The 23,808-nt window shown below is 38.8% G+C and overlaps 1 protein-coding gene across 23 annotated transcripts in view; it reads left to right on the forward strand.

Moving 5' to 3' along the window:
* TUT4 (terminal uridylyl transferase 4) overlaps positions 1 to 23,808 on the forward strand; it is a 130,626-nt gene that overhangs the window by 91,699 nt on the left and 15,119 nt on the right. For 16 of the 23 annotated variants that reach the window (XM_063607544.1, XM_008967906.4, XM_063607549.1 and 13 more), the window contains 8 exons: positions 483 to 540; positions 636 to 739; positions 1,029 to 1,118; positions 3,804 to 3,917; positions 15,550 to 15,627; positions 15,773 to 15,950; positions 16,211 to 16,258; positions 16,346 to 16,428. In XM_063607544.1, the coding sequence (XP_063463614.1) occupies positions 483 to 540; positions 636 to 739; positions 1,029 to 1,118; positions 3,804 to 3,917; positions 15,550 to 15,627; positions 15,773 to 15,950; positions 16,211 to 16,258; positions 16,346 to 16,428 (753 nt within the window). Of the gene's footprint in view, positions 1 to 482; positions 541 to 635; positions 740 to 1,028; positions 1,119 to 3,803; positions 3,918 to 15,549; positions 15,628 to 15,772; positions 15,951 to 16,210; positions 16,259 to 16,345; positions 16,429 to 16,642; positions 23,752 to 23,808 lie in introns of those variants that run through there. The other 7 variants (XM_063607563.1, XM_063607558.1, XM_063607566.1 and 4 more) reach the window with 2 other exon arrangements.

The raw sequence follows: 23,808 nt of genomic DNA on the forward strand, positions 1-23,808 counted from the left end.
GCAGTGAGCCGAGATAGCACCACTGCACTCCGGCCTGGGCGAAAGAGCAAGACTCCGTCTCAAAAAAAAAAAAAAGATTTGAATCCAGGTTTGTCTCAATTCAGAGCCTATGTACTTACTTAATCAGTATATTGTTTTGCCCTCACCAAACTCGCCTCTAGTTGTTTATTCACTTATTGAAAACCATATTCTTCTCCTGTTTTTGTGCTTCTCAAACTTTAATCTGCATGTGAATTACCTTGGGATCCTGTTAAAATGCAGATTATGATTTAGTAGACTGGGGAGGGTCCTCAGATTCTGCATTTCTATCAAGTTTCCAGATTATGCTGATACTGTAGGTCTATGAATCACTTACTTGGAGTAGCAAGGTTATTATAGAGCTTTATGGCTGGAAATTGTAAATGCTACTATTAAATGCTTAGATTAGAATTTGCACAAGGTGAAATTGAGTCAAACTTTTATTTATTTGATTTGTTTTTTAGAAATTAAATTGTAAGGAAATAATTGAAAATTTGGCAAAAATTCTTAAGAGACATCCAGGTATGAATTTTAAATCTTATCTTTAAAACAAAATAAATTTTTTTAGCATATATGAAAATTATTTAACCTACTGAAGTCTTTTTTTTTTAAATTAGGTTTAAGAAACATTTTGCCTATAACTACTGCCAAAGTGCCTATAGTAAAATTTGAACACAGACGAAGTGGGTTAGAAGGCGATATCAGTTTATATAATACGTTGGTAAGTTTATCTTTATGGGCCATGTATATACTTTTCATTTTAAAAGTTTACAGATTACTGACTCTATGTTTAAAACTTTCAAATGTGAACAGTATAAGGAAAAAGTATTTTACTAGTTATCTTGATAGTTCCTTCAGATTGAAGGTCAGTTTTTATTTGACTCATTAATAGGTGTTTTACATTTTACATTTATATATTTTGTATTTGGAGTGTATTTTATTTTTAAATCTGATTTGTAGTTTAATTTTAAGAAATTTGAAATCCTTTCAAATATGTAATTATTTTTCAGGCTCAACATAACACAAGAATGCTAGCTACTTATGCAGCTATTGATCCTAGAGTGCAGTATTTGGGATATACTATGAAAGTGTTTGCTAAGGTATTTATGAAAAAATTAATGATCTGCTTTGTTCATGATAATTAAAATGAAACATAGCTAATGTCAGATTTGTGAAAAATTTTGTCTCAGTTTTGTTTATCTGAGCTTTTAAAAAAGAAACTTTCAGTATTATATAGCTTGAATAGATACCTATCAGAGTAGGGTGGCTCTGTCTTTTTTTTCCTGTATGTGCTCTATTCTCATGTGCAACTGACTAGTCAGTTTCTCAGCAGTAACATTTCTCAATGCAGTGATTTCAGCCCCAGGCATGGGAGTTGGCATATCATCCTAGTTAAGAATTTCTGAGTTAAGAAATCTTATATTTGAGTTTAGTGATAAGTTTTTCTGACCCAGAAAACAAAACAATACCAATAATACCTTACGCTTCTCCTATTATAACACTTGTTATGACATTGAATTTAATTTTCTCATTCTTTTGCTAATTGTGTAAACTAGGTGAGAACAGGGACCTCTGTTTCTCTAGTTCATTGCAGTGCCTGCTTTATGGTAGCTGCTCAGTAGAATGATTAATTTTATTAATGTGTTAGTGGAAGAGTTTTAGTAGGGGAGAGACTTGGTCAGATTTTCATTTCATAATGCTTCCTCTTTCTAATAGGAAGGCTGTTGTTGTTGTTGTTGTTGTTCCTGTTGTTGAGATGGAGTCTCACTCTGTCACCCAGGCTGGAGTGCAGTGGTGGGATCTCAGCTCACTGCAACCTCCGCCTCCTGGGTTTAAGCGATTCTCCTGCCTCAGCCTCCCAAGTAGCTGGGATTACAGGCACTCACCACCATGCCTGGCTAATTTTTGTATTTTTAGTAGAGACGGGGTTTCACCGTGTTGGCCAGGCTGGTCTCAAACTCCTGACCTCAAGTGATCCTCCAGCCTCGGCCTCCCAAAGTGCTGGGATTACTGTGCCTGACTGGAAATCATATTTTTAAAGATATTCCTGTACATGTCTTTCTAGACAAGAGTGTATCTTAGAAAAGCATTCAGGCACATACTACATACAAGACTTGATATGCCTACTTTTCTAGATTCACCTAACAAGGTAACTCTAACATGACAGTTTTGTTATAACTACATAGAATTCTGTTAATTAAATCACCCCTTTTCCCTTTAAATATAGATATAAGCTAAATCCTTGCTCAAGGGAAGAAGTCTCTGAAGATTCTTTCAGGTTTCATTCCTCCTCCCTCTCCTCTCCCCCCTCCCCTATATATTTTTAATTTTTATTTTAATTTTATGTTTTTTTGAGATGGCGTCTTGCTCTGTCACCCACGCTGGCGTGCAGTGGCACAATCTCGGCTCACTGCAGCCTCCACCTCCTAGATTCAAGCAGTTTTCCCTGCCTCAGCCTCCAGAGTAGCTGGGATTACAGGTGCCTGCTACCACGCCTGGCTAATTTTTGTATTTTTAGCAGAGACGGGGTTTTGCCATGTTGGCCAGGCTGGTCTTGAACTCCTGACCTCCTCCGCCCGCCTCGGCCTCCCAAAGTGCTGTGATTAGAGGCGTGAGCCACCACCCCCAGCCTTTATTTTTATTTTTGAGGCAGGATTCCACTCTGTTGCCCAGGCTGGAGTAAAGTGGTGTGATTACAGCTCACTGCAGCCTTGACCTCCTGGGCTCAATTGATCCTCCTACCTCAGCCTCTTGAGTAGCCAGGACTACAGGCGTGTGCCACCATGCCCAACTATTTTTTGTATTTCTTGTAGAGATGGGGTTTCGCCATGTTGCCCAGACTGGTCTTAAACTCTTGGGCTCAAGCAATCCACCCTCCTCAGCCTTTCGAAGTGCTGAGATGACAGGCATGAGCCACCATGTCTGGCTTCCTTGTTCTTTTTTTTTTGAGACGGAGTCTCGCTGTGTCGCCCAGGCTGGAGTGCAGTGGTGCTATCTCGGCTCACTGCAAGCTCTGCCTCCTGGGTTCACGCCATTCTCCTGCCTCAGCCTCCCGAGTAGCTGGGACTACAGGCGCCCGCCACCACACCCGGCTAACTTTTTTATTTTTAGTAGAGATGGGGTTTCACCGTGTTAGCCCCTTGTTCTTTGTTTTTTATTTATTAAAAAAGATGTTTATCCTAACCACGAGACCATCAGGGGACTTCGTTCTTTTTTTTAATGGTTGCATACCATTCCATTATGTGAATAGTCCTTAATTATTTTAAACCTGCGCCTGCACTTTATTGATGAACCTAAAACTATTTCTGATTTTTTGCTATTATAATAGTGCTGCAATTAAAAAAACCTTCTTAGTCATTTCACATATTTTTTGGCATGTTTGCAGGGTACATTCTTAGAATAGGATTGCTGGTTCAAAGAAAATGTGCTTTTGTAATTGTGATATTGTCAAATATTCTTCATAGTGTTTGTATTAATTTATACTCTCACCTGCAGTGTGTGAGAGTACCTGTTTCCCCACGTCATGTATAGTAGTTTTTTGTTTGTTTGTTTGTTTGTAAGATGGGGTCTCACTGCATTACCCAGGCTGGTCTTGACTTCCTGGGCTGAAGCTTTTCTTTCACCTCAACCTCCCAGAGTGTTGGGATTATAGACGGTGCAGTTTGTTTTTAACTCAGTTTAACCCAGTTCTATGGGTTAAAAAAAAATGATGTGGCAGAATGTTTAATATACTTCTGCATGGAGTAAGACTCTGAAGTTTTGTTTTCAATCATGTTGTTTTTTAGCGATGTGACATTGGGGATGCTTCCAGGGGAAGTTTATCTTCATATGCATATATCCTTATGGTGCTGTACTTTCTGCAGCAGAGAAAGCCACCTGTTATCCCAGTTCTACAAGAGGTAGGTGTTTAAGAAAACTATAAAGGAGTTTTTTTTGAAAACAATAGATCTAAACACAGGAGATTTTGCTTGGTTCATGTCATCATGAAGGATTTTTCCATCATGGTTGTCCTAAGTTTTCTCTTTCCATTAATGCTATAATTAAACAATGAATATTTTTGAAAAATTTATTATGGGAGAATATAGACTACCAAAAGAATATTAGATGAATAGAACCATTGAATATCTTTTGTAATGTTTTTAAATTTTACAGTCTTGGAGTGCTGTGGATGATTGTGAAGTTCTTGTAGCCAGCCATGAACTCATATATTTTATAGTCTCCAAGATGCAAGTACATAAGTTTCTTCTTTCTAGAATATTTTCCCTCCTGTTGCCTGGCAATGAAGATTGATTTATTCTTATGTATACTTTGGTCAACCTTGTGAATTTTGGTTTAGAATGAACCCAGGGAAACTCTTCCTTATCTCTTCTGAAGTCATATTAATTACATTAAACATAAGAATGTACATTGAAAGAAACAGATTATACTCATTCACTCAGAATTGGTGACTTTTTGTAGTCAATTTATACTCTCTGAAATTGGTACAAAGGAGATATTAATCATCCATCTGTTCCGCCTGATTCTTGGCACAAAGTAGATTTGTAGGCGTTAGGGAGGATCCAATTCAAATTTTTTAGAATGGTGACTATTTTTATTTAGGAGACAAGCATCAGACTTGGTTGGAAAAGTCACATATTCTGGTTTCACATAAACTTTGATAGTTATGGCAAAGAAGAAAATCACAAAATAGGCTGGGCGTGGTGGCTCACGCCTGTAATCCCAGCACTTTGGGAGGCCGAGGCGGGCAGATCACGAGGTCAAGAGATCGAGACCATCCTGGCCAACATGGTGAAACCCCGTCTCTACTAAAAATATAAAAATTAGCCGGGCGTGGTGGTGCGTGCCTGTAATCCCAGCTACTCAGGAGACTGAGGCAGGAGAATTGCTTGAACCCGGGAGGCAGAGGTTGCAGTGAACTGAGATCTCACCACTGCACTCCAGCCTGGTGACAGAGAGGGAGAGTCCATCTCAAAAAAAAAAAGAAAAGAAAAAAAAGGAAAATCACAAAATTATAAACCGTATAGTAGGTGTCAGCCTTAGTAAGTTTTAAGAAGTTCTAATGAATATATATGGTTTTACCAGCGTTTCCTTCCCTGTTTTAAACAATGGATGGGAATCCTTTCCTAGCCAAAGATTTAAGTTGCTGAATCTGTGTTGGGTGATGTATGTTTGGGTGTGTGTTTAAAGTATTTTTTCAGAGCAGTTTTAAGTTCACAGCAAAATTGAGAGGACTGTAAAGAGTTTCCAACATACCTCCTGTACCCACACATGCATAGCCTCCCCCATTATTAACCCCACCAGAGTGGTACATTTTTTACAACTGATGAACCTACATTGACATATAATCACCCGAAGTCCATAGTTTGCAATTAACATTTATTCTTGATGTTGTATATTCTAAGGGTTTGGACAATATATAATGATGTACACATTTTATCATAATCAATGATACATCAATATATGCCATTACAGTATCATACAGTTTTCAGTGCCTTAAAAATTTTTGTACTTTGCCTAGTCATCCTCCCCTCAACCCCTGGCAACCACTAATCTTTGTGCTGTTGTCTTCATAGTTTTGACTTTTCCAGAATATCATATTGTTGGAATCATATAGTATGTAGCCTTTTCAGATTGACTTCCATCACTCAGTGATATGTGTTTAAATTTCCTCTATGTCTTTTCATGGCTTGATAGCTCATTTCTTTTTCTTTTTCTTTTTCTTTCTTTTTTTTTTTTAATTTTTAAATGTTCAGACTTTTTTGTTGAACCTCTAAATCTATTTTATCTTTTTTTTTTTTTTTTTTTTTTGAGACACAGTCTCGCTCTGTTGCCCAGGCTGGAGTGCAGTGGCACGATCTCAGCTCACTGCAACCTCCACCTCCGGGGTTCAAGCGATTAAAGCAATTCTCTTGCCTAAGCCTCCTGAGTAGCTGGGATTACAGGTGTGCACCACCACGCCCTGCTGGTTTTTGTATTTTTAGTAGAGTGGGGTTTTACCATGTTGGCCAGGCTGGTCTCTAATGTCTGACCTCAGGTGATCCACCCGCCCCGGCCTCCCGAAGTGCTGGGATTACAGGCATGAGCCACCATGCCTGGCCTGTCATTTCTTTTTAGTGCTCAGTAATACTCCATTGTTGGGATGTACCACAGTTTATTCATTCACATATGGAAAAATATCTGTTTTACTTCCAAGTTTTGGCTATTAAGAATAAAGCTGTTACAGACATCTGTGTGCAAGTTTTTGTATGGACATAGTTTTCAGGTCTTTTGGGTGAATACGAAGGAGTCACATTGCTGAATCATATGTACGAGTATGTTTAGTTTTGTAAGAAATGGCCAGCTGTTTTCCCAAGTGGCTGTACCAGTTTGCATTTCTACCAGCAATGTGTGAGAGTTCCTGTTGCTCCACATCCACCCAGCATTTGAGTACTTGTCCATGTTCTGGATTTTGGCCATTCTCTTAGGTGTGTAGTAGTCTTTCTTTCTTTCCTTTAGGTGTATAATCATCTGTCTGTCCATCCTTCCTCCCTCCCTCTCCCCCCTCCCCTGCCCTCCCCTCCCTTCCTCTCCCCCGTCTTTTTTTTTTTTTTTTTTTTTAAAGGTAGTGTCTCACTCTTGTTGCCGCCCGGGCTGGACTGTAGTGGTGCAATCATGGCTCCCTGCAGCCTCAACTTCCCAGGCTAAGGTGATTCTCCCACCTCAGCCTCCTGAATAGCTGGAACTACGGGTGCACACCACCAAGCCCAGCTAATTTTTTATATATTTAGTAGAGATGGGGTTTTGCCATGTTGCTCAGGCTGGTCTCGAACTCCTGGGCTCAAGCCCACCTCGGCCTCTCAAAGTGTTGAGATTACTTTTAATGGCAAAACCGCAATTACTTTTGCTTCAATCTAATATTTTGTTTTATTTATCTATTTATTTATTTTTGAGAGAGGGTCTTGCTCTGTTGCCCACGCTAGATTACAGTGGCACAATCTCCACTCACTGCAACCTCCACTTCCTGGGCTCAAGTGATCCTCCTAAGTAAGCCTCCCAAGTAGCTGGGATTACAGACATGAGCCACCATGTCTGGCTAGTTTTTGTATGTTTTATAGAGATAGGGTTTCTCCATGTTGCCCAGGTTGGTCTCGAGCTCCGGGCTCAAGTAATTTGCCTGCCTTGGCCTCCCAAAGTGAGTGCTGGGATTACAAGTGTGAGCCACCTCACCTGGCCACTGTTGTTTTAATTTGCATCTCCCTGATGACATTATGCGGAAATCTTTTCATATGCTTATTTTGCCATTCATATGTCTTCTTTGGTGAGGTTCTTTGGTCCATTTTTTTAAACAGGTTATTTTCTTACTGTTGAGTTTAAGGAGTTCTTTGTGTATTTTGAATAATAGTCCTTTATCAGATGTGTGTTTTGCAACTATGTTCTCCATGTCTGTGGCTTGTTTTTTCATTCCCTTGACGTTGTCTTTTGCAGAGCAGAAAATTTTAATTTTAGTAAAGTCCATCTTGTCAATTATTTCTTTCATAGCTCTTGCCTTTGGTGTTGTGTCTAAAAAGATATCACTATACTCAAGGTCATACAGATTTTCTCTTGTGTTTTCTTCCAGGAGTTTTATTTTACATTTAGGCCTGTGAGCCATTTAGAGTTAATTTTTGTGAAGGGTATAAGGTCTATGCCTAGATTCATTGTTTTGCGTGTGGATGTTCATTTGTTTCAATACCATTTGTTGAAAAGAATATTATTTCTCCACTGTATTGTCTTTGCTCCTTTGTCAAGGATCAGTTGACTATATTTATGTATTATATTTATAGACTTTTGGGCCCTCCACTGTTGCATTGATTAATTATTATTTCACCAATGCCATACTCTCTTATTTATAGTAGTGTTATAATAACTCTTGAGGTTGGGTTGCATCAGTCTTGCAGCTTTGTTCTTCTCCTTCAATATTGTGTTAGCTATTCTGAGTCTTTTGCCTCTCTATGTAAACTTTAGAATCAGTTTGTCTATATCCACAAAATGACTTGCTAGAATTTTGATTGGGATTGAATTGAATCTGGAGACCAAGTAGGGAAGAACTGACATCTTGACAATTTTGAGTCTTCTTGTCAATTATAATGGAATATCTCTCCATTTATTTAGTTCTGTTGATTTTGCTCATCAGAGTTTTGTAGTTTTCCTCATGTAGCCCTTGCACATATTTTGTTAGACTTACACCTATGTATTTCATTTTTTGGTGCTGATGTAAATGGTATTGTATTTCTAATTTCAAATTCCACTTGTTCATTGCATGTATCTGGGAAAGTGTTTGAATTTTTTATATTAATCTTGTGTCTTGTAAACTTGCTGTAATTGCTTATTCTTGGAGTATTGTTTCAATTTGGATTTTATGCATGGATTATCATGTCATATGTGAACAGTTTTATTTCTTCTCAACCTGTATACCTTTTATTTCCTTTTCTTGTTTCATTGCATTAGCTAGAACTTCCAGTGTCAGCATTACCTAAGACTTCCCAGATGTTGAAAAGGAGTGGTGAAAGAGAACATCCTTGTATTATTCCTGATTTTACAAGGGAAAGCATTGAGTTTTTCACCATTTGAGTATGATGTTAGCTGTAGGATTTTTGTAGATTTGTTTAACAAGCTGAGGAAATTTTCCTCCATTCTTAGTTTATAGAGTTTTTTTTTTTTTTTAATCATGAATGTGTGTTGGATTTTGTCAAATGCTTTTTCTGCATCTATTGATCGTGACTTTTCTTCTTTAGCCTGTTGATGTGATGGGTTACTGAGGAGAAAACACACACTCAAACCCAAAATGTTTTTTATTTCTTTTTTTTTTTGAGACAGAGTTTCGCTCTTGTCACCCATGCTGGAGTGCAGTGTTGCAATCTCGGCTTACTCCAGCCTCCGCCTCCTGGGTTCAAGCGATTCTCCTGCCTCAGCCTCCACAGTAGGTGGGATTACAAGTGCCCACCACCATGCCCGGCTAATTTTTTTGTATTTTTAGTAGAGACGGGGTTTCGCCACGCAGGCTAGTCTCGAACTCCTTATGTCAGGTGATCCACCTGCCTCAGCCTCCCAAAGTGCTGGGATTACAGGCCTGAGCCCCCACGCCCAGCCCCCAAAATGTTTTTTCTATTCTCTTACTCAACAACAATAATCACAGAAGACTTCTGTGACCAAATGTGTTGGGGGGGTTTTCCCCATATGCCAAGCAAGCAACCACTTCTGCGTTGAACACCATGGTGTCCTCCAATTCAATTCTGGCACCATCTATAGTATCAGATTCCACTGGTTGACGGCTCAGTCCCACAAGACTATCCCCAGTTTAGACACCAGTTGCAAGTCTAGGCCCTCCAGAACTTCTGACTGACCAAACTTAAAGTTTGGGTTCCTGTGACAACCTCTTTGGGTTTGATTAATTTGCTAGAATGGCTCACAGAACTCAACCATTTACTTAGGCTTACTGGTTTATTATAAGGGATATTACAAAGGATATAAATGAAGAAATACATAAAACAAGGTATGGGAGAAGGGATGAGGAGTTTTCATGCCCTATCAGGGCATACCACCATCTAGGAACCTCCATGTGTTCAGCTATCAAGAAGCTATTTGGACCGAGACCTTTGGGTTTTTATGGAGGCTTCATTACATATGCAAGATTGATTAAGCCAAGCTGTTCGCCATTGGTGATCAACTTAACCTTTAGCCCTTCTCCGCTCCCCAAAGGTTGGGGCATAGGGCTGAAAGTCCCAACCCTGTAATCATGCCTTGGTCTTTCTGGTGACCAACCCCCATTTTAAAGATACCTAGGGGCTGTCAGCCAGTAGTCAACTTGCTTGCATACAAAAAGACTTCTCTTTGGAGATTCCAAGAGTTGTATGTTACGAGTTGTATGTCAGGAAATGGGTTTGGAGGCCAATTATAACATCACAATTACATCACTTGATTTTGAGATGTTGAACCTGCTTTGTATAACTCTCTTTTGTACATTATTGGATTTGATTTGCTAATATTTTGTTGAGGAATTTTGCATCATTGTTCATGAGAGATTGGTCTGTAGTTTTCTTTACTTACAATGTCTTTGTCTGGTTTTGGTATTAGGGTAATGCTGGCCTTGTAGAATGAGTTAGGAAGTGTTCCTTCTGCTTCTGTCCTCTGAAAGATGAGGCAGAAGGAACACTTCCTAACTGATTCTTCGAGAATTGGTTTCATTTCTTCCTTAAATGTTTGGTAGAATTCATCAGTGTACCCATCTAGGCCTAGTGCTTTCTTTTTTGGATGGTTATTAATTATTGATTCAGTTTATTTAATAGATATAGGCCCATTCAGATTTTCTGTTTCTTCTTGTGTGAGTTTTGGCATATTGTGTCTTTTTTTTTTTTTTTGAGATGGAATCTCACTCTGTTGCCCAGGCTGGAGTACAGTGGCGTGATCTCGGCTCACTGCAATCTCCGCCTCCTGGGTTCAAGCAAATCTCCTTCCTCAGCCTCTGGAGTACCTGGGATTACAGGTGCCCGCCACCATACCCGGCTCATTTTTGTATTTTTAGTAGAGACAGGGTTTCACCAATGTTGGCCAGGCTGGTCTTGAACTCCTGACCTCAGGTGATCCGCCTGCCTTGGCCTCCCAAAGTGCTGGGATTATAGGCGTGAGCCACCGCCCCTGGCTGGTATATTGTGTCTTTTAAGGAATTAGTTCATTTCATCTAGGTTATCAAAATTGTAGTTCATAGTGTTATTATTCTTTTAATGTCCATGAGATATGTATTGATATCCCCTCTTTCATTTCTGTTGTTAGTAATTTATATACCTTCTCTTCTTAATTAGCCTGGCTAGGAGTGATTTGTTTTTTAACAAATTTGTTCACTGGATGATATTTAAAATTTACCATAAATTAATTAGGCCTGCCAAGGCCAGCATTACTCTCTGTATTCTTATTCTTTTTTTTTTTTTTTGAGACAGAGTCTCGCTCTGTCGCCCAGGCTGGAGTGCAGTGGCGCAATCTCGGCTCACTGCAAGCTCCACATCCCAGGTTCACGCCATTCTCCTGCCTCAGCCTCCCGAGTAGCTGGGACTAAAGGCGCCCACCACCATGTCAGGCTAATTTTTTTGTATTTTTAGTAGAGATGGGGTTTCACCGTGTTAGCCAGGATGGTCTCGATCTCCTGACCTTGTGACCCGCCCACCTGGGCCTCCCAGAGTGCTGGGATTACAGGCGTGTGCCACCGCGCCCAGCCTACTCTCTGTATTATTATAATCGTTGTTTAGGCTTTAAATAGGGATCATATATACTAATTCTCCAGTAATATCATTTGCCACTTTGCCAGAATACTATGATTAACAAAAATGGACCACAAATTTGATTTTCTTGGTGGTTTGTCTGTATTCTCTCCTTACCCATGGATTAGGAGTCACTGAGGTAGCATGAAGTAATAGAAATACCAAGGCATGGTATTTAGAGCCAGAAATAACTAGTCAGAATCCTAATTCTAACATTTTGGCCTTAACAATCTGCATAAGTCTGAGTTTCATCATCATTAAAAATGTAATAATGATAATATTTCAGTGTTGATATGAGGAACAGAAACATTGAATGCTTTTGAATGTAGTAGGTGCTAAAGTAGACATTCATAAACAGTGCTTGCTTTTATTATTATTTTTACTATTATGATTTATGCTCATTAGCAGCATTATTGCTATTATTATTGGAAAAATGTAGGTAGGACTACCATATTCAACTTTAAAAACTCTTTCATTATCTGTTTAACAGACATCTGCTTAATATTGATCAAACGAGAGACAGTTCATGGAATGTTTCCTATCATAATGAGGTTAGATTTCGGGGGACTTTGTGATATATATAGACTGATGATACATGGAATTTTGTTTCTGGCCTTTTTTAATGGTTGTCGTATGGGACCTCATTGTCCATTGCTCTGGCATCATTTAAGTATTGACCATTGGCATCAATTATCTTTTAAGGGTAAGGATATGTTTAAAGAAGCTAATGATGTCTGCCTCCATTTGTAATTAAACTTTAACTTTATATGGCTGGGTATTACTAAGGCACAGCTAAGAGCATTTTTTTGATGGTCAGCAGTACAAAGTTCTTTACGTCAAAAAGAGCTGTCCTAGGCAGAAGATTTTTGCTCTACCCTAGCAAATCATAATAAGTAAAAGCAAATTTTCACATAAAAATTAATTCCAAAAAAGATTTGGGAGTGTTCACACCTGATTTTATGAAAAAATTTTTTAACCCATATCAGCTTAAAATTTGCAACTTAATAGATGAATCTTGAGGACATTATGCTAAGTGAAGTAATCCAGTCACAGAAAGACAAATACTATTTGATTCTACTTACATGAAGTACCTAGAGTAGTCAAATTCATAGGGACAGAAAGTAGAGTGGTGGTTGCCAGGGAATCTCAAGGAGGGAGAAATGGGAAGTAATAGTTTCATAAATAGAGTTTTAGTTTTACCAGATGATAAGATTTCTGTGAATGGATGGTGGTGATGGTAGCGTGACAGTATGACTATACTTAGGCCGCAGAACTGTATGCTTATGATGGTAAATTTTATATTTTGTGTATCTTACCACAACTAAAAAATTACAAGTTAGGCCAGTCGCAGTGGCTTACACCTGTAATCCCAGCACTTTGGGCGGCCGAGGCGGGTAGATTACTTGAGGTCAGGAGTTTGAGACCAGCCTGGCCAATATGGCAAAACCTCATCTCTACTAAAAAATACAAAAATTAGCCGGGCATGGTGGCATATGCCTGTAATCCCAGCTACTTGGGAGGCTGAGGCACAAGAATGGCTTGAACTGGCGAGGTAGAGGTTGCAGTGAGCTGAGATTGTGCCACTGCACTCCAGCCTGGGTGACAGAGCGAGACTCTGTCTAAACAGAAAAATGCAATGTAAATATAACAGTACATATTAGAATATCACAATAAGATAAGAATTTTGGAAATGTTTAGGGTCATTCTTTACATAAATATGATTGACTTATTTGGTGATCCTTATAATATGATTGACTTGTTTAGAGGGAGGACTGAGTGCTAAGTTGAAGATGATTCGTGTTGAACGAGAGAGAACAGAGAGACAGCAGGGAGAGAGAGAGTGTGAGTGTGTGTGTGTGTGTGTGTGTGTGTAAAAGTGTATAGCATTAGTGCTTCTGGGGGCTGAAACAGAGTGGAGAGAATTAAACACAGTGAAACATGAGAATTCAAAAGAATAGGCAAAATGAGTGATGATTAACGTTCCAAGGCCCACAGACCTACTCCACTGCGTTATCAGCCAACGTAGTTGGGCTGGATCATGGATATTACTGAAAAGTATGAAATCTCTTAAAAACAATCATGATCTAAAGAGTTGGATTGCTGTTACTCAGAAGTATGAATTATCTGAAAACAGGGTTCTAAAGAGGTAGTTTATTTCAATATGTAGCAAATAAATCTGTGTTTACAAAACATGAAATACCTATAATAGCGTCTGAATCTTTAAGGATAAAATATTACATGTCAGCCCCTTAATATCTTCACTTCTTTCTTGAGGTCAGAAATCCTATGTCTTTTGTTTCAGATATTAATAGCTGTAATTGCCTCTTTTTTTTTTTTTTTTTTTTTTTTGAGACAGAATCTCGCTCAGTCACCCAGGCTGGAGTGTAGTGGCACAATCTCAGCTCATTGCAACCTCAATCTCCTGAGTTCAAGCGATTCTCCTGCCTCAGCCTCCCAAGTAGCTGGGACTACAAGCACGAACCACCACGCCCAGCCAATTTTTTGTATTTTTATTAGAGACGGGGTTTTGCCATGTTGGCCAGGCTGGTCTTGAACTCCTGACCTCAGGTGATCCGCCTGCCTCAGCCTCCCAGAGTGCTGGGATTACAGGCATGAGCCACTGCGCCCGGCCTCAGTCTTTCACTTTTGTTTAATGAAATGTCAGAATATATGCTAGATGACTTTTAGTAAACTGTATCTGTTTAAGTAATATGTAAATGTTAAAAAGCAGCTTATTAGCCCTAGTCCCTGGAAGCTTGATTTCTGTGTAACATACTTACATATTAAATATAGTCATTCAACAAACATATATTAAGTGTTCTCTATGTGGCTTTGGTCTAGTAGGGTTCTGGGTTTCAGAGATAAGCCATAGTCCTTACCCACAAAGAACTTAAATCTGAGGATAAAATTGGAGGGGCCAGACATGTAGTTAATTTTATAAATCACTGTCACATCAAAAATGGAAATGGCCATTGAGCCCCGGCCCACCTTAACTAGTGGATTTAAATGGTATTGTGGTTTAACTGTATTCTGGGACCCATTAGTCATGGTAGAGGGTAAAGAGAAGGTGGTGTGGTATGTTTTCTCCATTTATAAACTACTGACTGACTAATTTATATAGTCTTTCCTCATTTTCACTGGGAAAAGTGAGCACTTAGGGAGATGATTGTCTTGCCCAGAATCACTATTCCTCAGGATAGAGGCTAGAAATTAGGTCTCCTGACTGAATCTGTTGCAACTTCCTACTTTATTGCATCTCTTAAGCCTCCTTTAGAATAAAAGTATCAATTACTTGTGGAAGTCAGTTACACAGACATCTTACGGGATACTTTTCTTGTAAAAATAGCGTTTTTTTCTCCTTTTTTCTTCTCCTTAGGACAGCAGATTATTATTCATAATAAAGTTTATAGTCTTTATCAAAATGTAAGGGAAAGCTTCCTAATTTTCCTTTTTTTTTTGTTTTTTTGGGTTTTTTTTGGTGAGATGGAGTCTTGCCCTGTTGCCCAGGCTGGAGTGCAGTGGCACGATCTTGGCTCACTGCAACCTCTGCTTTCCAGGTTCAAGCATTTCTCCTGCCTCAGCCTCCCGAGTAGATGGGATTACAGGTGCACGCCACCACGCCCAGCTAATTTTTTGTATCTTTAGTAGAGACTGGGTTTCACCATGTTGGCCAGGCTGGTCTCAAACTCCTGACCTCATGATCCACCATTCTCGGCCTCCCAAAGTGCTGGGATTACAGGCGTGAACCACCGTGCCTGGCCCTAATTTTCCATTTTTACAAAATGATTGTCCAATTGCTTTTTAGCCTTATCTGATATAGATAAATGATTAAAGGTACTAGGTCCCAAAACAGTTCTGTTGACTTCCTTTGGGTGCACAATCAGTAGGTATTATCTATTTTGTATTTTTATATCTGTGATCCTTTGATGAAACTGCTGTTTCATCATGACTGCTGTTTCTTTTTTAAGTTTTGCTTCATTATTCTTGGACTGGATATGTTTTGATAGGCCAAGTAGATAACATCAAATGTATCATTTGGAGTTTAATGCTCTTAAAAGACATCCTTTTCCAGCTTTGGTCTTTCAGATACGTTTTATTCATTAATTTCTTGGCATCAAATTATACCATCATCCTGACATGTTCTTTTTGGAAGAAGTATTTTAGTATGTCTTATAGGTAAATTCTAAAATGGTATTAGAGTATTTGGACCTTTGGGTTGGATCACTTGAAATCTAATCATACAATTAATTTTTTTATGCAGATCTTTGATGGAAAACAGATTCCACAGAGAATGGTTGATGGATGGAATGCTTTCTTCTTTGATAAGACAGAAGAACTGGTAATTTTAAAATAGTCTTTATGTTCTAGAATGCTCACTGATATATGTTAGCATTTGTATAATTTAATAATTTTACTTAAATTTGCTGTCCATGTTTTGGATAGTACTGTATAGACATTGTTCTTTTCTTTTTTTTTATATGTAGAAAAAGCGTTTACCTTCACTTGGAAAGAACACAGAATCATTAGGGGAGCTTTGGCTGGGACTGCTTCGTTTCTATACTGAAGAGTTTGATTTCAAGGAATATGTAATTAGCATTCGGCAGAAAAAGCTGTTGACAACTTTTGAGAAGCAGTGGACTTCCAAGTGCATTGCAATTGAAGGTAACATTTAAGCTGGTATTAATTCAGGAGCAACCAAAATTTGGTCAAGGAAATTGAGGGGAAAACTGAAATACATTAGGATTTGGAAGATTCTTCCTCTTTTATCAGTTTTCCTCCTTTAACGTGTAATTTTAGAGGAAGAGTTTGCTGATTTGTATAGTCTGAGTACATATAAGTATTAGACTTCAGCGATGACTTCTAAGTATATTTTTATGGTACAGTGAATGTAATTCTTAATCATTGATATATTTCTTTTGTAGACCCTTTTGACTTGAATCATAACCTTGGTGCTGGAGTTTCCAGAAAAAGTAAGTTTTAAATATAGAGATTCTCTGATTTTAAAACTCTGACACATTAATGTCTGCATCTTTATTGTTTTCTTCTTTCTTTAATAGTGACCAATTTCATCATGAAAGCATTTATCAATGGAAGGAAACTTTTTGGTACCCCTTTTTATCCACTCATTGGCAGAGAAGCTGTAAGTTTACATTATATGAATTGTGAATCTTTTCTTTTTTTAAATAGAACAAGAAACTTAATTGTGTTTCCAAACTGATGTTAGATATAGAGAAAGAGATGGTCATAGCTTTGTATATTTTTTCTTATTGCATTTATCATAGTCCATAGTGAGATATATATTTTCAAAATTTTATTTGTTTAAACTATTTGTTAAATTCTGTCTTCTCCACTAGACTATAAACCCCACGAAGACAGGATTCATGTCTGTAAGGGTCACCTATTTCCAGTACATACATAGTGTCTGGCGCATTGGATGTACCAAATAAGGATTTGTTGAGTGAATGAGAATAGTCAGTCAAGACTCTGGATTGTTGAATTTTAGGTGCTGCTCATCGTCCCTCTTTTATCTTCAGAAATCTCGATGAAAATATACACATAGAAGACAAAACCGAAGAAATATTTTATTATTTGTTGGGGCTTCTCTAATTTTTGTATAGCTTTAGTAAGCTGAATTAGATGGCATGGAACCGAGAAGTTTCCTTCTACCTGAATTGGGTGGGAGAGTGTCACACATTCCTCTTGGCCTCACTCTGGTTTTTGCCTGCTTTCTTATGGTTAGGGAGACTGCAGGAGGTTTTAGCTTCAGAGCAGGAGACTTAGAAGAAATCTCAAGAAAGAGAACAAATGTATTAGGGTTCTCTTAGAGGGACAGAGCTAATAGGATATATATATATCCTATTATATATATACACAGACACACACACATATATATATACACATATATACATATATATACACACATATACATGTATATACATATATATACACACACATATATGAGTTTATTAAGTATTAATTTACATGATCACAAGGTCCCATAATAGAGTGTCTGCAGCTGAGGGGCAAGGAGAGCCAGTCCAAGTCCCAAAACTGAAGAACTTGGAGTCCGACATTTGAGGCCTGGAAGCATTCAGCACAGGAGAAAGATGTAGGCTGAGAGGCTAGGCCTGTCTTGCCTTTTCACATTTTTCTGCTTGCCTTACGTTCACTGGAAGATGATTAAATTATGCACACTAGATTAAGTGCAGATGTGCCTTCCCCAGCCCACTGACTCAAATGTTAATCTCTTTTGGCAAAACCCAACAGACACACCCAGGATTAATAGTTTGTGTGCTTCAGTCCAATGAAATTGACATTCAGTATTAACCATCACAACAAATGTGCATTTACATTCCATAGTGAATGTCCTTGAACTTGTTCAGTCCAGTTTCAGGTGTCTTATTTCTTGGGGGTAGAATAAGAAAAGCAGAGAGAAGTCTTCTTTTCCCTTGGAGCACTGGTTCTCAGATACTTTTATTTTCTAGCCTCTTATGGGGTAATAATAATTAAAATGGAGAAAAATAAAATAATAGTAAAATTTGAAACAATGCAAAAAATGTAAAAACAAAATTACTGAAAAAAGGAAAACCAAACAATTTTTTTTTCTTTTTTTGAGACGGAGTCTCGCTCTGTCACCAGGCTGGAGTGCAGTGGCGTGATCTCGGCACACTGCAACCTCCGCCGCCTGGATTCAAGCGATCCTCCTGCCTCAGCCGAGAGTAGCAGGGACCACAGGCGCCCGACACCACGCCCAGCTAATTTTTGTATTTTTAGTAGAGAGGGGATTTCACCATGTTGACCAGGATGGTCTCAATCTCCTGACCTCATGATCCACCTGCCTTGGCCTCCCAAAGTGCTGGGATTGCAGGCATGAGCCACCACATTTGGCCTAATTTGACTAATATTTTAATTGAAATAGAAACAATGAAAAACAGATCAAAACAAATACAATGATACACTGATGAAGCATTTTACCTGAGAATTGTGAGGAATCCAACTATTTGTGTTTATATATGCATATGTTCAGTAGGAACCTCACAGTGTTGCATGCTGTCAGACCTTTTTGTTTATTTTTGTTTTTTTTGATACAGGGTCTTGCTCTTGTCCCCAGGCTGGAGTGCAGTGGTGCAATCATAGCTCACTGCAGCCTTGGACACCTGGGCTCAAGTGATTCTCCTCCCTTGGCCTCCTAAAGTGCTGAGATTTCAGGCATCAGCCACCATGCTCAGCCCCATGTAGTGACACTTTTTTTTTTTTGAGACGGAGTTTTTGCTCTTGTTGCCCAGGCTGGAGTGCAATGGCGCGATCTCGGCTCACCACAACCTCCGCCTCCCAGGTTCAAGCGATTCTCCTGCCTCGGCCTCCCAAGTAGCTGGGATTACAGGCACGCGCCACCACACCTGGCTAATTTTTTTGTATTTTTAGTAGAGACGCGGTTTCACCATGCTGGTCAGGTTGGTGTTGAACTCCCAACCAGGTGATCCGCCCATCTCAGCCTCCCAAAGTGCTGGGATTACAGGCGTGAGCCACTAAGCCCAGCCTTTTTTTTTTTTAATTTTTTTTTTTGAGACAGAGTCTCACTCTTGTTTCCCAGGCTGGAGTGCAGTGGCACAATCTTGGCGCACTGCAACCTCTGCCTCCCAGGTTCAAGCGATTCTCCTGCCTCAGCCTCCCAAGTAGCTGGGATTACAGGCATGTGCCACTACGCCCAGCTAATTTTGTATTTTTAGTAGAGACGGGGTTTCGCCATGTTGGTCAGGCTGGTTTTGAACTCCTGACCTTAGGTGATACACCTGCCTCGGCCTCCCAAAGTGCTGGGATTACAGGCGTGAGCCGCTGTGCCTGGCCGAGACTTTTTAGTAGAATGCTAAATTAGAGTCCTCGGTAAACTGGAAATGGGCCCATTTTAGTTTATGCATGCAAATTTTTAGTAATTCTTAATAATGCAATATATTATAATTACATATAGATGTCAAAATCTTTGGTCTTGAATGTCATTTGGGGCCTAGCAGAAGGGGCCCATGAGTCTGCTAATCATTTTTTGATTTACTTTATTCTCTTTCAAAAGTCAGTATGTAGTATTCCATAACTTGGATATACTAGTTTATCTAACTTTTCTTTTGATGGACATTTAGGTTATCTTCATTATGTCAGTGTTACAACTTACACAGGTTGAGCACCCCAAATCTGAAGCCTGAAATTTACTGAGCACTGACATGACCCTCAAATGAAATGCTCATATGGAGCATTTGAGATTTCAGATTTTCTGGTTTGGGGTGCTCAGCTGGTATAAATGTAATGCAAGTATTCCAAAATCCAAAACACTTCTGATCTCAAGCATTTTGGATAAGGGATTCTCAACCTGTATGGTCAAAAATGTCCTTGTACATAGTCTTTCATGCTTATACTTCATACCTATTTCACTCGTAGTTACTGAGATTATAACAGCATGCAAGATAGATTTGCCTTATTTCCCTAAATTAATGAAAGATAAAGATAAGTATATTTCCTGTCCTTTCATCTTTCTTGTTCTTTCAGTTATTTTTCTACATCATTATGTTCTCCTATATATTGACCCATTTTGTCCCTATCCATCAGCTGTCTTCTGTCATTTTTCTTCCCCATTTAACTTAATTTTGTCTGCTCTCTAGCATACACTTTGGCTTTTTTTTTTTTTTTTTTTTTTGAGGTGGAGTCTCACTCTGTCACCCATGCTGGAGTGCACTGGTGCCATCAAAGCTCACTGCAGCCTCCACCACCCAGGTTCAAGTGATCCTCCTGCCTTGGCCTCCAGAGTAACTGGGATTACAGGTGCAAGCCACCATGCCCAGATAATTTTTGTATTTTTAGTAGAGACAGGGTTTCACCACGCTGGCCAGGCTGGTCACAAACTCCTGACCTCAAATGATTGCCCGCCTCGGCCTCCCAAAATGCTGGGATTACAGGTGTGAGCCACCTCGCCTGGCCATCTGACATATACCTTGAATTGCTTTGTGCCACAGTCCTTCCTGTGCACTCTTCTGTATTGTACCTTATATGAATTCAGGTATCCACCATGTGCCTGTCCTTGGGTAGCTGTACACTAATGGAAAAAAGTAAAAAAGCTAGACAATTTTAAGTATATAGTACAGTCATAAACGTTTACCAGCCTCAACTGGACTTTCAGTACTGTGTGACAGTCATATTTCTTTAGTTACCTTTAGCTCCTATTCTATTAGAACTATTTCAAATTTACTTATTTTACTCAAAATGCAGTATGCCGGCCAGGCGCGGTGGCTCACGTTTGTAATCCCAGCACTTTGGGAGGCTGAGGCAGGCAGATCACAAGGTCAGGAGTTGGAGACCAGCCTGGTCAACGTGGTGAAACCCCATCTCTACTAAAAATACAAAAAAAAAAAAAAAAAAAAATTTAGCCGAGAGTGGTGGTGCACGCCTGTAGTCCCAGCTTGGCTGAGGCAGGAGAATCGCTTGAACCCGGGAGGCGGAGGTTGCATTGAGCTGAGATTGCACCACTGCACTCCAGCCTGGGCAACAGAACGACACTCTGTCTCAAAAAAAAAAAAAAAAAAAAAAAAAAGCCATATGCCCTGCACTTTGTTCCACCTTTTACCTCTGCCCTTCTCACTCCAGTGGATGCTTTTCCTCTGAGACAGTACGTAGTATCAAATAAATAGTCCTTTAGCTTTCTGCTACTAGATCTATAGATCTACCTGCATCTGTAGGTATCTCTTCTTTATGAAAAATTACTTCTTACATATGTACTCTAGATTATTCTGTCTACTTTGAGTCTTCAACCTCTTCATCTGTGAAAAGCGTTTTCAGTTAAAATACATAAAATGTCATTGCAGATCAGCATTTATAGATGAACAGTTGCTCTCAGTTTTAATGATAGGGAACACTGTCTTTGAACCCCAATTAAATGAACTGTTATCTCCCTCCAAAATAATTCTATTCTTAGTGGTAAACATATTATAAAAGATTATATCTAATTATTACTATTAGCATATTTAACATTTCTTCAATAAAATTTTTTTGTGGAAATTTGCTTTCTCTCATTATGTAAGTACGTATATTACATCTTCAATTTTGTCACAGCACCTAAAAGATTTACTACTTGACTCTTTACAGAATAAGTTTGTTGGCCTCAGGTGTAGGCCGCCCTAACTGGGGCGGAAGGATAGAGAAAAGTGGATTCAAGAGATATTCAGCAATAGAATGGATACAACTTGGTCATTAATTAGAAGTGATGGGTGAGAGAGAACAAGTTCAGGATGCTTCTTAGGTTTCTGTCTTAAGCAGCTTGGGTGAATTAAGACCTTTATGTTGTCCTGGCAAAAACTAGGATGATGATTTTAATTAGCTACATTGATTTATCAGTAGTAATGAAGAATTGTATCTCTTGTCTTTAAAAAAAAAAAAAAAAAAACACAGGATGGGCATGGTGGCTCATGCCTGTAATCTGTTACTTTGGAAGGCCAGGGCAGGAAGATCGCTTGAGGCCAGGAGTTCAAGACCAGCCTGGCCAACACAGCGAGATGCTGTCTCTAAAAAACCAAATAAAACCAAACCAAACAGCTTCATTGGAATAGAGTCCACATTATATACAATTCACTGTGCAATTCAGTGGTTTTTGATATATATACAGGATTGTGCAACCGTCCCCACAATTTAATTTTAGAACATTTTCATCTTCTCTAAAATAAACCCTTGTCCTCATTAGCAGTCAGTTCTCATTCCGTCTCTTCCCCTCTTCTCAAACCACTAATCCACTTTTTGTCTCTGTAGATTTGCCTATTTTGGACATTTCATATAAGTGAAATCATATGATATGTAACATTTTGAAACTGGCTTCTTTCATTTTAGTGTGATGTTTTCAAGGTTCCTTCATGCTGTACCATGTATCAATACTTCATTCCCTTTTATGGCTGAAAAATATTCCATTGTATGGATATACCACATTTTATTATCCATTCATCAGTTGTTGGACATTTGAGTTGTTTCTACTTTTTGGCTATTATGAATAATGCTGTTGTGAATATTTGTGTGCAAATTTTTGTGAGAATGTATGTTTTTATTTCTCTTGGTATATACTTAATAGTGTAATTGCTGTGTCATTTTGATAAATTTATATTTAACTTTTCAAGGAACTGTTTTCTAAAGTGGCTGTGCTACTTTACATTCCCACCAGCAATACATATGTGTTCTAGTTTTTCTGCATCCTCCTCACCAATACTTGTTATTGTCTTTTTAAAGCTATAGGCATCTTATTGGGCATGTCTCTTATACTTTTATCCTTGAGTTTAGGTAAATGTGAAAACACCTAAGTGGACATGTTCTCTTGACTTCCAGAAGGATGGACACTGTTAGGACCAACTAGTCTTTGTGACAGTGCAAAACTAAGCTAAAGTTTAGAAGGATAAGCAAGGTGCAAAGATAAAGCAGAAATAAGTCTGGTTCTAAGACTTTGGAAAATTATTTACTTCTTTTTAATTCCCTACCTTTTCTTTAGGTCGTTCCTCTTTACATAATACATGTTACATGTTCTTAAAAAGCTGTATTAAATCCAATCATATTTCACATAAACCAGAGAATTGCTTTTTTTGTTGTTGTTAATTTATTTATTTTTAGTTTTTAGAGACAGTGTTTCGCTACTTCGTCCAGGCTGGAGTGCAGTGGCTATTCATAGGCACAGTCATTATGCACTACAGCCTCAAACTCCTGGCCTTGAGTGGTCCTCCCATCTCAGCCTCCTGAGTAGCTGGGACTACAGACTTTTTTTGTTTGTTTGTTTTTGAGATGGAGTCTTGCTGTGTCACCCAGGCTGGAGTGCAGTGGCACGATCTTTGCTTACTGCAACCTCCACTTCCTGGATTCAAGCAACTCTCCTGTCTCTTCCTCCTGAATAGCTGGGACTACAGGCACACGCCACCATGCTCAGCTAATTTTTGTGTTTTTAGTAGAGACGGGGTTTCGCCATGTTGGCCAGGCTGGTCTCGAACTCCTGACCTCAGGTGATCCCCCTGCCTCAGCCTCCCAAAGTGTTGGGATTACAGGCATGAGTCACTGCACCTAGCCTACAGGCAATTTTGTACAGAGAATAATTCCTTTCCAGAAGTAGCCCCATATAGCAGAAAGCATGAGTTTTGTTGTGAGACAGACTTAGCTCTACATCTTTTATGTGAGACTTAACCTGTTTTTTTCTATGGGCAAATGACCTGAACTCCTGAATCAGTTTCCCCATCTATAAAGTGAGGATGAAAATAGTATCTACTTTATTGAGATTTTTCTTATTCATCTGTAGCATCTTTGTGTAATGTCATATGGATGTAACTTGGTTAGTACTATTAGCAACTGTGATGATGATGATGATTGTGAATCTTATTTTCATATCTTGGGTTTTCTTACAGTGAAATATTTGTTGCTGTTATTTTCTTTGTAAAAATAAACCATGTTTGCATCTTGGTCTTCTTTCCATTTGGATTCAAAAGTTTTATAGTGATTCCTCCTAGTAAAATTGCAT

This window comes from Pan paniscus, chromosome 1 (assembly GCF_029289425.2).
Source record: "Pan paniscus chromosome 1, NHGRI_mPanPan1-v2.0_pri, whole genome shotgun sequence".
NCBI classification, from domain to species: domain Eukaryota; kingdom Metazoa; phylum Chordata; class Mammalia; order Primates; family Hominidae; genus Pan; species Pan paniscus.